The 16,837-nt window shown below is 35.1% G+C and overlaps 1 protein-coding gene across 1 annotated transcript in view; it reads right to left on the reverse strand.

Moving 5' to 3' along the window:
* Positions 1-16,837, reverse strand: part of Lama2 (laminin subunit alpha 2) — a 572,217-nt gene that overhangs the window by 97,014 nt on the left and 458,366 nt on the right. Inside the window, exons 38-40 of the mRNA XM_078019194.1 lie at positions 9,764-9,880; positions 8,920-9,083; positions 6,722-6,860 (exon numbers count right to left, since the gene is read on the reverse strand). Coding sequence (XP_077875320.1) covers positions 6,722-6,860; positions 8,920-9,083; positions 9,764-9,880 — 420 coding nt within the window. The remainder of the gene's footprint in view (positions 1-6,721; positions 6,861-8,919; positions 9,084-9,763; positions 9,881-16,837) is intronic.

Below are 16,837 nucleotides of genomic sequence, written 5' to 3' on the forward strand. Positions count from 1 at the left end.
GAAAATCAAACAAACAGAAACTGGGGAATCTTTTTAAGCAAACTGGGTGGCTTAAAAAAACGTGCCTTGGAACAATTATGCTTACAGATGAAATGTAAATATCACTGACTATGAGAATCTTAAAGTAAAAGGGGTAGAGGTTGAGGGGAAAAGGAAAGAAAGGGAGCTAGAGGGGAAGATGAGGTCCCAAGTAACTTCATCTTCTGTATGTGAAATCCATATTTATGAAACAAGAGGTAAAGCTGCAGGTAAATTTACATCAGTTTAAAAGAAACAGTGAAGGGAGGTGAAGCATATCTACTGGGACATGGATGGGAGAACAAAGCAATGTGATGAGCTCTAAGTGAACCTCTCATTCACCACAGCAAAGATAGCCCTCCACATCAATGAAATCCATGATGCATGATAATAATATTACTAATAGAGAAAGAAAAGAAAAATTTGATAGATGGTTGCTCTTGGGTGCGTGATCTTAGAAGTGAAAATTTAGGTCAGGGATTGTTGATTGAAATCATCAGTATCTCTTTGTAATATGTAAGAAACAAAAACATGCATACACCATGAATTTAAAAATGAAAGAAAGAAATTTAGGGACTTGTTGGTACAGAGGATGAAAAGCCAGACCCATTGAAGACCCATCTTCCTTAATTTTTTTCCCTTAGGGTCCATCTTGCAGAATTAATTTCCTAACCATTCTTAATTTCATTTATGTTAAAACATTTATCTAGGAAATAATTTAAGCATACTGATAAGAACAGACATTAGTGCAGACACCTGTATTTTTTTTATCTTCTAAATCTGATAAATATCAACTTTCTCCTGTATTTGTGCAGATCTTCAAAATGTGCATGTTTGGATTAAAATTGATAGTAATTTAACATCCTGCATCTTTATTTAAATGACTGGCCCACAGTTTTTCTTTTCAATACAGTTCCCTATGGAATTTTGCCATCAAGATCACATACCAGCTTCATAAAACAAGCTGGGGAACATTTCCTTCTTTTCTGTTCTTTGGAATGTTTTGCATAATGGGTCCTTAGCATTTTGGTAGGCTTTGTGGTTTTGTTGTAGATAAATTATTAAGTACTGATTTGATTCATTTAATGGTTATAATTCTACTCAGGTTTACTACTTTGTTTTGAGTCAATTTTAATCTAGATTTATTGTCCACTTTATCTAAGTATGCAAATCCATTTGAATAAAATTGTTCAGGTACTCTGGTATATTCATATTTTTAAAAAATCTACACTATATCTACAGGAATGGTCCCCTTTTCATTCCTGTTTGTATGTATCAGCTATCTTTGCCTTATTGTTTTTGTCTTCTCTGTTTAGTTGCCTGTTTATTCTAAGAATCGGGTTTCTGTTTTGTCAACTCTAATGCTTTTTTCTACACCATTAATTTCAGCTTTTATTTGTATTCATTCTACCATACTTTTAAAATTTACTTGTAAAATTTATCCCCTTCCTCCTCCTCCTTCTTTTTTGGTACTGGGCAATTGAACCCAGAGGCACTTTACCACTGAGCCGTATCCCCAGACCTTTTTAGTTTTTCTTTTGAGTCAGGATCTCACTAAGTTGTTTAGAGTCTTGTTTTGATGTAGAGACTGGCCTCAAACTTGTGATCCTCCTGCCTCAGCCTCCTGAGTTACTGGGATTATAGGACTACAACACCATGTCTGGCTTAAAACTTCTGGAACAGAAACTTAGTAACTAGTTTCAGTTTTTATCCTGTACGAATATCCTCATTTTAAACTCTACATTTTCCTGGAGGTACCATTTTATTTGCAACCCATACATTTGTAGAATTATATTTACATTCTGTTATTAAATATTCTGTAATTTAAAATTAGTTTTCATTCACTGAGTCCTGAATTAAGTGTGTTTTTATTTTAAAACTTATTTTTGGCCATAATTTTACATTAGTTTCTAATTCTACTGCACTGTGATCACAGACTGTAGTCTAGGTGCCGCTGGATCATTAGCATATGCTGATCCTTTGGGTTTCAGTTCATGGTCCTTTGGCATTGTTTTGTTTTTAAAGTTTTAGGAGAAGTGTATCTATTGGGGCATGTAGAATTAGTTATCTAATTGTTATAGAATTCTGCAAGGCCATTAAATCATCTGGTTTGTGGTATTCTTTGGATCTATAGCTTTTTATGTCTTTTCTTTACCTTTCAATTTATAAGAGATATAGGAAAATCTCTCACTAGAGACACATCAATTTTCTCATTCTGATGTGTTAGTTTTGTTTATTGTTATGCTTTGTTGTTATGACCTTTTAGTTTTACAAATTTAAAATCTTCCTGATATCTAGTTCTTTGTCTTATATCATGATGACTCTCTTTATCCCTAATAACTCCTTTTGAAAGACATAAAGCCTGTTTGACTGTTATTTATAGAGGTGTACCAGCTTTCTTATTAGTTTCCCTGACATATTTTTTCTCATCCCTTCATTTCCCACCCTTCTGTACCTTCATGGCTCAGCAGAGTTTTGACCACCTTTGTCAAATCTTTTATAATCCAATATAAAAATTGTGGTGACCCAATTGGTAATTTTAGTCTGTTTGCATTTTATCATGAAGACAAACAGAAGCAGAGACAGTTGGCGCTCATCAAATATGCCTTCTAGTACTCCCAGTCTCCTTTCCAGTTATTTTGGGGCATGTGGCTTATTTTGGTCAATGGACTAGGCCAAGCCACACAAGCCAACATGCTGAGAGCTGGCACGTCTCTTTCTTCTTTCCCTTTCTCTGCCAGGACAATCTTGTAGGCTACACAGTGTGGTGTAGTTGACTACAAGAGGGACAAGAGTTGTAGGACACACTTTGGGTTGTGATGTGAGACTCAAACTTATATTGTGTCCAGCCTCTGAAATTTCAGGAGTTATTTCTTGTGGTAACTAATGATAATTATTCTGACTTCTATATTTGGATAATTCTATCGTATTTTATATTTACCATGATCTGTTTGTTTTTCTATTTTTCACTTTTCATGGAATTGATTGATAATGTTCCTTCTCTTCAGACATTGTTTTTCTTTCTGCTTTTATGAAATGTGTAGCTATTTGTGATAGTTAATTATACGTGTCAGCTTGGCTAGACTATAGTACCCAGTTTGTGGTCAAACATTACTACTATAGATGCTGCTAGGAATGGATTTTTCAGATTTGATTAACTCATGAAGTCCCAAGTTTTCAATTCTGCAAATATTTCAATAAAATTGACACAGGTACATTAAAATAGGTTGGGAATCATAATCTAGAGCTTATGTATATATTATATATATATATATTGTATTATAATACATTCCTTTATTATTATATAAGTTCATGTTATATAATTTTATTATATATCATATAAGTTTTTCCAGATGCTCTGTATCTGGGATAATGGGACAAAATGGGTTCAACACTTACATGAGTAGATTTTGAGTTAAGCAGTTTACTCTCCATAGTGTGGGTAATCCTAAGAGAAAACACTGAGAACCCTGAGGAAGAATAAATTCTACATGCAGACTGCCTTTAGACTCAAGATTAAAACATTAACTCTTTTCTAGGTCTCTAGCCTATTAGCCTGGCCCAAGGAGACTTGTTCCGTATTATAATTACGTGAGCCAATGCTTTTTAATATATATATATTCATGTGCCACACAGTGATGCTTTGGTCAAGGATGACTTGCATTACAATGGTGGTCCCTTAGGTTATATCAGCAGGTGATGTCATAGCTATCTTTAACCAGGTTAGTGCACTTTATGTTGTTGTAAAACAAAGAAATCACCTAACACCACACTTTCTAGAATGCTAAATGATGTGTGGCTGTGTACAACAGTTCTGTTTTCTTAGATGACTTTAATACAATTATTTTTATTCTCTTATAGAAATCCTCAATATCTAACACACAAAATTTGATATATATGAAAGGTAATCAGCTTTTACTCTCCTTCCTCAAACTGAAGGACAAAAACTTTTAACTGACCACATGCCCCATTTTCCATGTAATTAGTCTCTTGAATTTAATTTTTCGCTTTTAATTATATGTATTATTATCATCACCATGATCTTAACAATTCTGACCTAAACTTTTACACATGTACTATTTTGGGTTCATGTTTTTCTCTTTAATCCCCATGTTCTTTGATTTTGTTCACATTTCTTTTGAAGTATATTTTGTAGTATTTCAGTGAATGAAATATGTTTTGTGGCAGTGTAGTGAATAAAGTGTATTTTGTAGTAGTTAAGTGCTTCCTATCAGTAGTTTTTTCCCTCACTGATCTGCCACATAAGAGTAAATTTTCAAAAATTCACTTTATTCTTTGGACACTTGATCCTGAAGCAAACAAACAAACAAACATAAAAACTCCTTTTGTGGTTTCTATGGATTTTTACTCATATTAGAAAATGAACCCCAAAAGTTACCTACAAGACCAGTTCAGACATTTATGAGGATACAAGTGTCAACACTTTAAGCTTACTTAACTTTTAGGTATACTCTCCTCCTGTATAATATTTTTTTCTAGGTTTTCCCCTCCCTTATTCAATCTGTATAAAGCTTACATCTTGTTTATACTGTACTATACTCACTATTTCTGTGTCTAAGACAACACATATTACTTTCACATTGCCCTCATTTTCTTTTGTATTTTATATTATTATTCTTCAAAATGCCTGGGAAAGACCTTGCCTAAGATTTTTTAGAATCATGCCTCCCAATAAATATGAGTTATTATGGCAAGAGAGAAAATCTGAATTTGGAGAATACATAGGAAGATTAAATTCTGCACAGGGCTTGTGGTCAATATTATGGTTAATTTCAGTGAGTGTCCAGATCAAACCCTAGTACTGGGAGTGTCTAGGAAGGTGTTTCTGGATGACAGTAAAACAAATGGCCCTTTCTGCTGGGGTTGTATACCATGCAGCCACTGAAACCTTTAATGGAACAAAAACTGGAGGAAGGAGGAATCTAGTCCCTTCTTTCTTGCATAATAGACTGAGCTGTAACATCTTATCTCATTTTCTCTAACCTTCACACTGGGATTTACACCACTGGCTCCTTTGATTCTGAAGATTTTTAATTAGAACTGAATTATATTCCTGACTTTGCTAGATTTCCAGCTGGACAAATCTGGGGCTTCTCCACATCCAGAATCATGTGAGATAATTCTCTATCTATCTATCTATCCATCCATCTATCTATCATCGCCATCATCATCTCCTACTAGGTATGTTTCTCTGCAGGACTCTGACTGACATAGGTAGTATAAGTTCTCACTTTCTCATAGTTGTCACCAGTAAAGATCTCGTTAAGCACGGAAACAAATTGAAAAATGTAATTCAGGACTAGAGGGTATTAAGAAACACTGTGGATAGGTGTGTAAGAAAGACAGAGCCAGACAAAGGTAGAGACAGGAAGTTTCAGACAACAATAGTGGCCAGAAGATGAAGAAGGAGGAGACAATTGTGGTGGTGTGTGTCTGTAATTCCATCAACTCTGCAGCTTAACACAGGAGGACCATGAGGTCGAGGTCAGTCTCAGCAACTTAACAAGGTCCTACGCAACTTAGTGATATCTTGCCACAAAATAAAAATTAAAGGGCTAGGGATGTAACTCAGTGACAAAGTACCTATGAGTTTAACCCCAAGCTTCTTCGCCCTCCAAAAATGAAGGAACAAAGGAAAAGAAATCATCAGTTGACATGGGTGTCACTATTATGAATAAGAAACAAATAGGATATGTGAAATTAGTTCAGCTTATTTCAGAGAAAAGAAAAGAATGTTAGTAATTGTTGATAGAATATCATGTTTTCATTATGGTCACAGGATAACATCTCTAAGATTCTGGTAATTATCTCTAATATCTCAGAGATTTGAGAAAATATTTTTTGCTCAATGCAAAATCAAATATTGATCCATTTCTTATAATACCGGGCAATTTCATAACACCATATTTCATTCATAATCAAGTATCCAATCAGCCCCCCATCCAGCAAATTTCTGATATGTTTGGAAATTTTGTATGAATGATAGGTTTGAACAATTTTAGCTAACAGCATGCTTCCTAAGCAATGTCTTTTTTATTTAAAATATCATCACCAAGTTTTATTATGCAAGTTATTTAGAAAATGTGGTTCTACATATAAAGGATAAAGATTTGTTTATATTGAAGATGCTCAAGTAATGTGATATAATTGGAACCTCAAAACTCTAAATATTAGGTATAAATGTATTTTGATCAATGGCTGCAACCAAAGCTTAAAGACCTTTTAGTTTATAAAAATTTTTATAAACATATTAAGAAGATCTGATCCAAGGTGCTTTATAAAAAGTGCACTTGATGTTCAGACTTCACATACAACTGTATTGTATGTAATTATAAGCAATGATATTAATTTTCAAGGCACTTTTTTAGTGAAAATATTTGGAATAATGGTGAGAGATTTCTCCGTCTAGAGTGTTCTATTAGCTTGTTTTTGTTTTGTGAGCTGGTGCACAAATCTGCTTGGCATTTGTGATAATTTCAAGGCCCTAACAGTGATAAGTAGTGAGTGACTGAGAAAAGATTTCTGCACACGGAAAATTTATTTTGAAGAAAACTTAAAGGAAGCCTACAAAAAAAAAATAATTCAAGACAGGAATCAAATTTACTAGGGTTTTTAGAGCTCAGTTAAATTTGAAAAAATTAAGTAACTATTCAAAAAGGCTAATGGTCCTGTTTTTTCTTACCAGTCTTGTAGCTTCTTGTGCAAGACCTTTGGCTTCTTTGGCAACTTTCTCAGCTTCATCAATATAGTCTTTAATATTGCTGTAAGCATTGAAGGCTGCAGTGGCATTGAAGGAGATGTTTTTAGCTTCATCAAGGATTCTGTTGGAATAACCCCCCACAAAAATAACATCAGAGTTGTGAGTAAGCAAATAAAGGAACATCCTGGTTATAACAATCATGGCTTCAAAATAATGATAGTAATTGTGAATTATAGTGACATATCTAGTTACAGTGTTGTAGTTTTCAACTTAAATTCATATTCTTAAACAATTCAGTTATAAAACACCTCCAACATTCTTAAATATCTGCAGCATCATCCAAAGCCATATGCACCAGGTGTGTGTGTGCAGTGAGACAATCCTTCATGTTATTTATAAAGCAAACTAGAGGTTTCAGAGAACTTGCACCCCATTGCTGGAATGAGCTTCAAAAAGTCTACAAATCCTGAATGTCTTCTCTGATATAAACCGGGGTGACTCAACTTGGGGAAGAGAGGAAGAGCATGGGAAGAAGATTACTTCTATATAGGGAAGAGGGGTGGGAGGGAAAGAGAGGGAGAAATGGAATTGCATGTTTGGTGGAAGGAGACCCTCATCGTTATACAAAATACATGTATGAAGATGTGAGAAAAAAAACGAATAGCTTTACCCTAGATTAAGTAGAGAGAAGTGGTGGGAGGGGAGGGGTTGGGGAGATAGGAAGGATAGTAGAACGAAACAGACATTATTATTACTGTGTTTATATATGTGACTGCATGGCCAATGTGATTTTGCAACCTGTACACTCAGAAAAATGAGAAATTACATCCCATCTGATTCAAATGTATGATATGTCAAGATCATTGTACTGTCATGTATAACTAAGTAAAACAAATAATAAAAAAGAACACATAAATAGATTATAATTTTAAAAGAAAGAGGGAACAAAGAAAAGGGAGTGGAGAGGGAAATAGGAAGGACAGTAGGGTTAATCAGACATAACTTTCCTATACTTGTATTTAAATATAAGACCAGGTTAACTCTACATCATGTATGACCACAAAAATAAGACCCTAATTAAAATAAGTTATACTCCATGTATGTATAATATACCAAAATACATTCTACTGTCATGTATATCTAAAAAGAACAATCAAAAAACACAGAAATAACTAACAAAAATAAGAGAAAATATTGATATATTTTCTAAAAAAAGAAATCTTTCTGGGATAGGTGCATTTCCAGGGGAGAATGAAAAAAATCTCAGAAGTTTAAATGGCTTGCTTCAAGTCACATGATAGACATATCCGTAATGAGGAATCTGGACTTGAAACTTGGGTTGGCTGACTCCTGGCTCACTTTTCTATCTACAACCCTTTACTGTAAATTGGCAAAAAAAAAAAAAAGTTATATATATTTTTAAAAATTACAGTGCCTAGCATTTTCAAACAATAATATTTTCCTTTGTAATAATAAGTTCTAAGTATGGAAACATATCCTTGTGTATGGTGTACATTAAATATAGATTTATTTGGAAAAATTATTTGGGGGGCCAATAGCTCTTATATTTATTTTGTCAATCCTAAAGTGTTGGTGAAGTATGTTAGTTACACCTGGAAGGCTGTTTGCAACTTAAAAACACCCTTTTCTTCTGCCCTTCTCTCCCTGAATCATGCAACAATCCCCCTTATAGCAAGCTGTTATTTCGCAGGGTATGTAGGATCTTCCTGGAATTTGTATGAGCAAGGAAAAGGCTATGTATAGGGTTACATTTCAAAAGGCACCTTTTAACAATAATTTTTTTTTATTCCATTATGAATATAAAACTAAATTTTGAAGCAGAAAATGTTAATATATTATTATTATTTAAAATGCTAATAAGGCAACTGCTGTGCTTTCTAATAAAGAACAAAAAATAATATTCTAAGTGTAGCCTAAGGCCATGTTCTCTTCCTAATAAGTCAGGCACGAATCCACTTTTAACTTGGACTTTTGATGCTTTTCCAGTAGAGCTTTGCGTACACCCTTCTAATTAGGATGTTCCATAGAAAGGCCATGTAGCTCTTTTGTTCATAATTGTAGAAATCAAGATTTGAAAATGATTCTCTATCATTTCTGCTTGTCAAAACTTTTGGATAAGTGTCACAGTACATTGGCATTTCTAACAACAAATGACATACCCATCAAGTACAGCAGATGAGTCATTCAACTGAGCTGCGTGGCTTTCAGCCTGGGACACCTTCTCAGCAAGCTTCCTGTCCTTTATTTCTTGGGAGAGGTCATCTATTTTATCTTTAAGTTCCTCAGACATTGGTGGCAATTTAGTCTGAATGTCTTCAACATACTAATATGCAGAGAGGAGAGAAGGCATTTTAATCAAGTGAATTCAAGCCTCCTTGAATTTACTAATTTTTCCAAGAGACATAATTATACACATTTAATTTTTTATGAAACTTTAAAATATACTAGCTTAGTCAAAAGAGGAAAAAAAGCTATTATTTAATAAAAATATTAGAAACTTTATGATGCCAATTTACACCAAGAAGAATACACCTTTTAAAAAATGTTTTTCATTGGAATAAATGCATAAATGACAGTTATTAGGATCTTTTAGACCATTTTGCATTTTTATTACTATATATTACTGAGTAATGCATTAGACAGTATGTTAAAAGTCTGTTTGTAGATTTACTTTGCTCTTTTAACTAGTGCTATATAATACTGAAGCAGATTTTAAAGGCTGCCCTAGGAACAAGGAATGGCCCACATTTCACTGTGGGGAAAAAAAATAGAAACACAAGTTGTGTGATGGCATAAGCATCCATATCCATTAGGAGATAAAGCTCTAATTGTTATCAATAGGTGGTATGATCATAGTAGAACAATACAAAAATAATTTTACCTCCTTGAGAAAATAAATGTCAGTATCTGCTTATATTACTAAGATATCTCCTTGTTTCCCATTTATGAGAGGCTGCACCATAATCATCTCTCTTTTAACTTTGGATTTTATCAAAAACTCACTTCTATGACTGAGCCGATTTCATCTGCAAGTCGTTTGGCTTCATCAAGTATGTCATTGCCTTCTTTTAAAGTGTTCTCAATTTGTCTTTTGCCACTTTGAACTGCCTCCTTCTTTTCCTATAGTATGGGAAGAACAAGACATCAAAATACCATTTGGTTAAAACCCTATCCAGCTCTGCACCCCTGTCTCTCCTGAGTTGTCTGAACAAAAGCTTCACGAACAAAGCACATCGTGTTGACAACGTGACTAGATGAGAATGATACAAGCTACCTAGCTAGTCCTCTGAAAGTCTTTCTATTTAGAGCCTGAGTAGGTAATTTCTCCTTCCCATTTGAGTAAGGCATCCAAGCGAAGAAAAGAAATGAGATAGTAGTGGCTGAGGAATTAAAATTATTTTAAAAGCAAGATGAAGCATCCATATTTAACAACATTGTAAGTGCTGAATATGAACTACTGAACATGTGATAGTACACCAAATCACAGTGGAATGGCACATTGAATTCCAGAGCTATGTACACATGAGTTCTTTGTAAGCATAAGCATAAGCAGGTTTATTCTATGGGAATTCTGTAAAATTCAAAGAAGGGAGCTTTAAAAGAGATCTTAGGGGCAATGTTTTTCAAGAAAAGAAACTATCACCTGGAAGGATAAACCTAATAGACTGTTTCATAAGAAGAGAACAGACTCTAACTTTTCTTGGGAACTTACAGCTTGTCTGAAAACTACATGAAACTCATTCTTGGTTTAGAAGAGGAAAATCAATGAGAGAAAAATACTGCCATTTCTCCAGCTGGAGCATATCTTTCCTTACCATTTTTAAAAACATACTTCTGACTCATTCATTTTCTTCCAATCACCATTTTACATTTAAGTTTAGCTGAATCAGTTAAAATTGTAAGCCAGGCCATTTATGTTTTTATATAAATAATACTAGTAGTTTATATGTATTGAAATATCAATATGTGTTAGGCAGTTTACAAGGCTTTCCCATTGAATTTCAACTCTCTGTGTCCTGTGCTTATCTTTTAAATGAGTGGAAAATTGAAAAAGTTAGGTGCTATTGTCTGAATATTTTTGTTCCTCGTAAGTCTGTAAGTGAAAATCTTAATCTCCAAGGTGTTTGTATCAGAAGGCTGGGCCTTTGGGAGGAGATTAGGTCATAAGGCAGAAAACATAAAGATGGGATAAATGCTCTTACAGATGAGACCCAAGGGAGGTTGTTAACCCTTCTATCTGTGAATGTACAGTGGAAAGACCGTTTGTGAGCTAGAAAGTAAGATCTCTCCAGACACTAATCTATCAGTACCTCAATCTTTGATTTCCAGAAATCCAGAAAAATGGACTATGAGGAATAAATATGAGAACTATGAGGAATACATCTCTTTTGTTTATAAACCACTTGGATTTTGGTATTTTGTTATAGCATCCCAAGTGGACTAAGACATTAAGTGATTTACTTAAGGGTCATGCAGTTCAGTTAGTATAGCATAAATAAATTTGAATACTGATCTATTGAATGATAGATAGATCCTGGGCCATGGGTAATGAAAGAACTCTCTCTCATTACAGAAATCACATTTCTTATTTGCACTGGGTTAGTGCTGACTTCATACCCTCCTTTCCTAGTGTCTTCCCAACACTTCAATATGGTGCCCAGTACATATATCTAGCTACCTCTGAGCCTTTGCCTTTGTACTTCTCTCTCTTGTATATTATTATCAAGTTCTCTGGCATGCTTCTTCCCTCCATTTTCTGCTTATGGTCACTTACCAACCACCTATCTAAAATAGCATGTATCTTCCTTCCAATAATTATATACAGATTAGGACACAGCGATTAAAAGAGGAATTCAAGGGACAGGCTGCTGGAATGGAATTCTAGTTCTGAATGCTATGAAATCTTAAGCCTCATGTAAAATATTTAGTCCTTTGCTACACATTTACTAGTAGCCTGGGCATCACCAGGAAGCTTGTTAGAAATGCATAATCTCAATACCTTCTGGGGAACTACTGACTCGGAACCTGCATTTTAAAGAGAACCCCAAGTGATTGACATACCTAGTAAAATCTGGGAAGACTTGGCTTAAAACACTGCTTAGCACAGAGTGACACTATGTAATTGTTAACCATTGTAGTAATTACTTTATTTCATTATTCTTCCTAGCACTCAATAAGCTGAATCATATACAATAGGGTGGCCACAAACCATAGAAACGTAGACAATTATTTTAGTTTTTATGCAGAACAAAACTAGCTTGATTTCTTCTTCTGGGGTTTCTAAAAGCATAGGTTATTTAATGAACATCAGAGATAGAAATGTATCATAGATACTTATGCTGGGACTGATGAGAAGGCACAGCCTCCTGAGCTGCACATTGCAGATGAAGGATGACACATTGGAAGTGTCATGCAATATCACAGATCATATATATCCATAAACCCATGTACTACACATCATCCCACATTTCAAAACTCTATGGCCATATCACATGCTTGTTTATTGGTTTAGTGACTATCTCCCTCACTATTACAAGTCCTATAAACAAAGTCTTATTATCACTATCTCTAGTAGTTAGATGAACTTCCTCAATAAATGGTTTCAGTTAAATAAATGAAAATGAGATTTGAAACTTTGCCAGTGACATTTGCTTTTTCAACTACTCTCATCTCTGGGTAATTCAGGGTAAGTTTTGATTTTTCACCCCCTCTTCATAGACAACAAATGCAGGGGCAGTCCTTATATCCCTGATTTCCACTTATCTTTTCTTCTGAAAGTCTGACATTTGCTATATAACTATCAATTTAGTCTTCAGTTTTTAACTTCTCTAAAGTTCTACTGTGTGCAGAAAGTCAAGAATCTTTTTTTTTTTTTTTTGGTCACAACAGTGCTTGTTTGTATTAGCGAGTCAAGGTAATTTAAAGTGCTGTACCAATGTAGGGAGAAGAATATTTTCACATGTGGTTTAAATGAAGAGCTGCACCCATTTTGGCTTAGTAAATTATGAGTTTCTTTTGTAAAACTCTAGTTGAGCAACTTTAAAGAGCCCATTGTCCTGTGAAGATCAAAATATGTTCTTTGTCATACTAAGGCAGAAATAATCCTGTAAAGGTTAAAGAGATTTTAGATGTGGCTAATTTTCAAATCAGACATTGATGGAATCTAGCTTTGAAACAAAGAAAGAGATCTGGAGCTCCCACATATTGATAAAATTATAGAGATCAACATTTATGTTTCTTTGCTTTATGAAATTTCATTCACTGGAAAAAATGTCTGTTTTGCTTTAGTGCCAAGAGCTGCTTTATACTCTGATGATAGAGTCAGAAAGAAGACATGTTCTTCATGGCTTATCTGGAGGTGTGGTACAGTTTGAACCTAAATGCTATCAAAGACCATGTGTTGAAGGCTTGTTCACCAGCCAATGGCAAGCTTCGGAACCATTGGAGATGAAGCCTGAGAAAGGGAGTATGATCACTGCAAGCATGACTTTGTAGAGGATATTAGGACCCTAGTTCCTGTCTCTCTCTCTCTCCCTTTCTTCTTCCTGGTTGCCATGAAGAATAACTTCTCCATTATACACTCTCTGCTATAATATTTTGCCCCCTCAAAAACCTAAAAACAACTGAGCCCACCAATCAAGGATTGAAACCTCTGAAACTTGGAGCCAAGAAAAACTTAGAAGTTGATTAATTCGGGTATTTTGTCACAGCAGTAGAAAGCTAACTAACACAGGAAGGAGAAAATGAATGAGTGAATTAATGTATCCTTTTAAGTAATGAAAAAATGAATGCCAAAAAATAAACAAAAAGAATAAATGGACAGAGAATGATGTAGGATGTAAAATACCTAAGATACGAAATGGAATATTTAAGGAACAAAAAGGAATACCTATGTATTGAGAGAATTATTCTTCAGTATGCCATGAACATAATTATTAAATCATTGTTTGAATGTCAAGGTTGATTATATTCTTATTTTTAACTTCTTATACTAATTAGATCTTAATTCCTTCCAGAGTTTTGCAAGTTGAACACTAACCCCCTGTCTTCCGTTATTGTAGGGGGTAGATTTTTCAGGAACCAACAAATGCTACCTTCCTGTCTTACCTTTTAGGTAGCAACTTACTCTTTTCTTTCTTTGCAATCTCTTCTTCAGCAAGGTTCTGACAGATGGTTCAATACACATTCTTTGCTTCACTCTTCTGCTCACCTCATCTCTTTCTGCCCATCAGTCCCTGCAGTTTTCTCTCCATCACCAGAAATGCCCTTCTAACTCTGTCACCTCTAGTAGTCTGCATTCAAAGTTTTCTATGTTTAGGCTCCAAATGCCATTTCCAGACCCATCTTCTGTTGCAGACTTTTATGTGGCTTATGAATGAGCTGCACTGCTGCACTTGACATTTCTCAGATCACCTTACACTTTCAGAGCTCCAAGCTTGTGCTCATGCTGTTTTCTCCTTTCAATTTTTTTTTTGGTATGGTGCCATAATTTTTGGAGTTCTTTTGCTGACTCAGTCAGTATTAATCACAATATTACACATAGTGGGGGAATAAAAATGTATAAATTTTTCAGGAGCTTCTAAGTTCCAGGAGGCCAAGAACTGTTCCTATTCAACCTCAAATACCCTGGTTACCAACAGCAGCTTGATGGGGCAGACATTTAAGTATTACCTAGCCCACTTTCATAGGCTAAACTCGCACTGTTCCAATACAAAGCCAATTTTCCAGTTTATGTCAACCCTTCACAAATTTCCCCAGTGTGATTTTAAGCCATGACTCCATATTTCGGTTTTCAGAATAAAAATCCCGTCTCTCTGGCTTAGTCTCGCAATGCAATCTCCTGCACCTCCAGCTCTGGTGGCTGCCTATCTTTGAAGGTTGTCTACACATTTACTCCCATTCAGGTTTCATTCCAATTCTACCAAACCACCGAATTTTTTCTCAAATGTCCAACCTTTCTTTTTCCATGCCTGAGCTCATGCTTTTACCTATTTCTGTAATGCTTTTCTCTTTTTATTTCTACTAAGTAGCACTTGTCCTTTAGGTACAAGTATCAGAGCCTCTCGGAAGCCCCTTGAGAACCTGGGGACATCTGAGGCTCCCTTTGCTCACCTCCATGATCTCTGCTCTAGTGTATAAGTGGTTTGCTTGTGTGTATCTCCCACTAGACAGTTATCAGCAATGGTGTTTTATTCCTTATATCTGGGTTCTCAAACTTCAGGCTCCATCTGATTCACTGGAGGGATTTTTTAAAACAGGTTGCTGGACCCCCCACCCCATTCCTCAAAATTTCTGAGTTGATAGCACAAGTTAATAGTGGCATGAAAAATCACATATTTGACCCATTTCTAGCTGATGTTGATACTGTTACTCTGAGGACCACATCATGGTGACTGAGAGCCATTACGATAAATTCTGTGGTCAGCGTATTTCCTGAATATAGTAAGGGGCTTGATAAAAGTTTTTTTTTTTATTGGTACATAATATTTATACATAATAGTAGGTTCATTGTGGCATATTTGTACACGCAGATAACAATGAATTTCAATTAATAAAGTTTTTAATAATAAAAAATGCATGCCTACCACTTTAAAATAAATATAAACCATCCAAGTTGGCTTTTAATTATATCATCTTCATCGAAGACACTAACACAATGGAGGTTTATTTGAAAAATAGCTCATTATTTAATCTAATGAGTACAGTGTATCCACTGTTCCCAAGCCTGGATGAGCATCAAATAAACCCAGTTAATTTTAGGATATGGACATTGGGCCACACACAAGAGCAGACTAACCAGATTCCCAATTGGAGTGTATGGACTTTCCAGGTGATGTTTTTAGGTAGCTTGGCAAAACCCTTGGTAGACACAAGCAACCTTAAATAATTTGTACTTTATTCATGTTAATTTATTAAACAGCTATTTTATCTGATAAATATTTAAACAAGCCTTTAGTTAATAGTGGCACATAAAACAAAAGACAGAAAGGATGACATAGAATTTCAGTACTGACTGTATAAGCTACAGGAGTCTCTTGGGGTATCCAAGAATGATGGCTCTTAGTTTTAAACATCACTAAAAGCCTCTGCAAAGGGAGGAAGGAAAAGGGAGGAAGAGCTGAAAGCACCATTTATGTGCCACTATAACTCTTCTTGAAATACTTCTCGAATGCTTATCATGCTCTCCACACAGGTCATTTTAATTTCTTCAACTGTAGCCATAAAATGGAGAGGTGCCCCTCCGAATAAGTTGCACCACTGGTGTGTCACCAAGCAGAATGAGTCATGCTGGAGCCTCTGACAGGACGGCAGCCTGGGCTCCAGCCTCTCCAGATGGTGCTTTTTTTTGAATATTGCTAGCTTGTCAGTAGACTACAAATTGGTTAAGATTAGACACATCAGTTATAAAAAAGTGAGCCTTCTCAGTCTTCTACAAGAATGACAAAGCTATACCTTAGAGGAGGGACCCATAAATTGCTTTTTTAAAAATTTAGTTCATCCTTTTACTTCTTAACACAAAGGAACATTAGTGGATTTTTTTTTTTAAATCCAGGCTCATTAATTCAATCATCACTGGCATTCAACAAACATTTTTTTGAGAGCATATACTATGCCAGGGTGTTGTTTTATCCTCAAAGATGGAATTCTATGATAGTAGGGATGGAGTGCTGCTGCTATTCAGATCTATGGGGGTCAAATACTTCAAAATCAGCTAAGGTTGGTTTGTCTCTGTGAAGAAAGTTGTTTACCAAACACAGGATTGTGCCATCCTATGTACTGACTTTAGTTGTAGGGAAAGTGATTAATCATGTTAAGAGAAAGAAGAAATTTTTAAAAATAAAAAGAAAGAAAACACTGGAAGAATCTGTTTTAGTTCTAGAACAAGGCACATTTTGAGAAAGCCTCTGCAAAAGGGCTGCCTAAAATTTCTAGATCTCTTTGAGAGAAAGGTAGGGAAATAACCCAGAATTGATCTGCTCCTGTCAGTCCCTTTAAAACTATCATTTGCATGGAAAACAGTGCAAATAGAAAGGGAATCCAGGATTTTCTCCAGCTCTGGTTTCTCAGTGAGCTATT

Source organism: Ictidomys tridecemlineatus, chromosome 8, assembly GCF_052094955.1.
Source record: "Ictidomys tridecemlineatus isolate mIctTri1 chromosome 8, mIctTri1.hap1, whole genome shotgun sequence".
Taxonomy (NCBI): Eukaryota; Metazoa; Chordata; class Mammalia; order Rodentia; family Sciuridae; genus Ictidomys; species Ictidomys tridecemlineatus.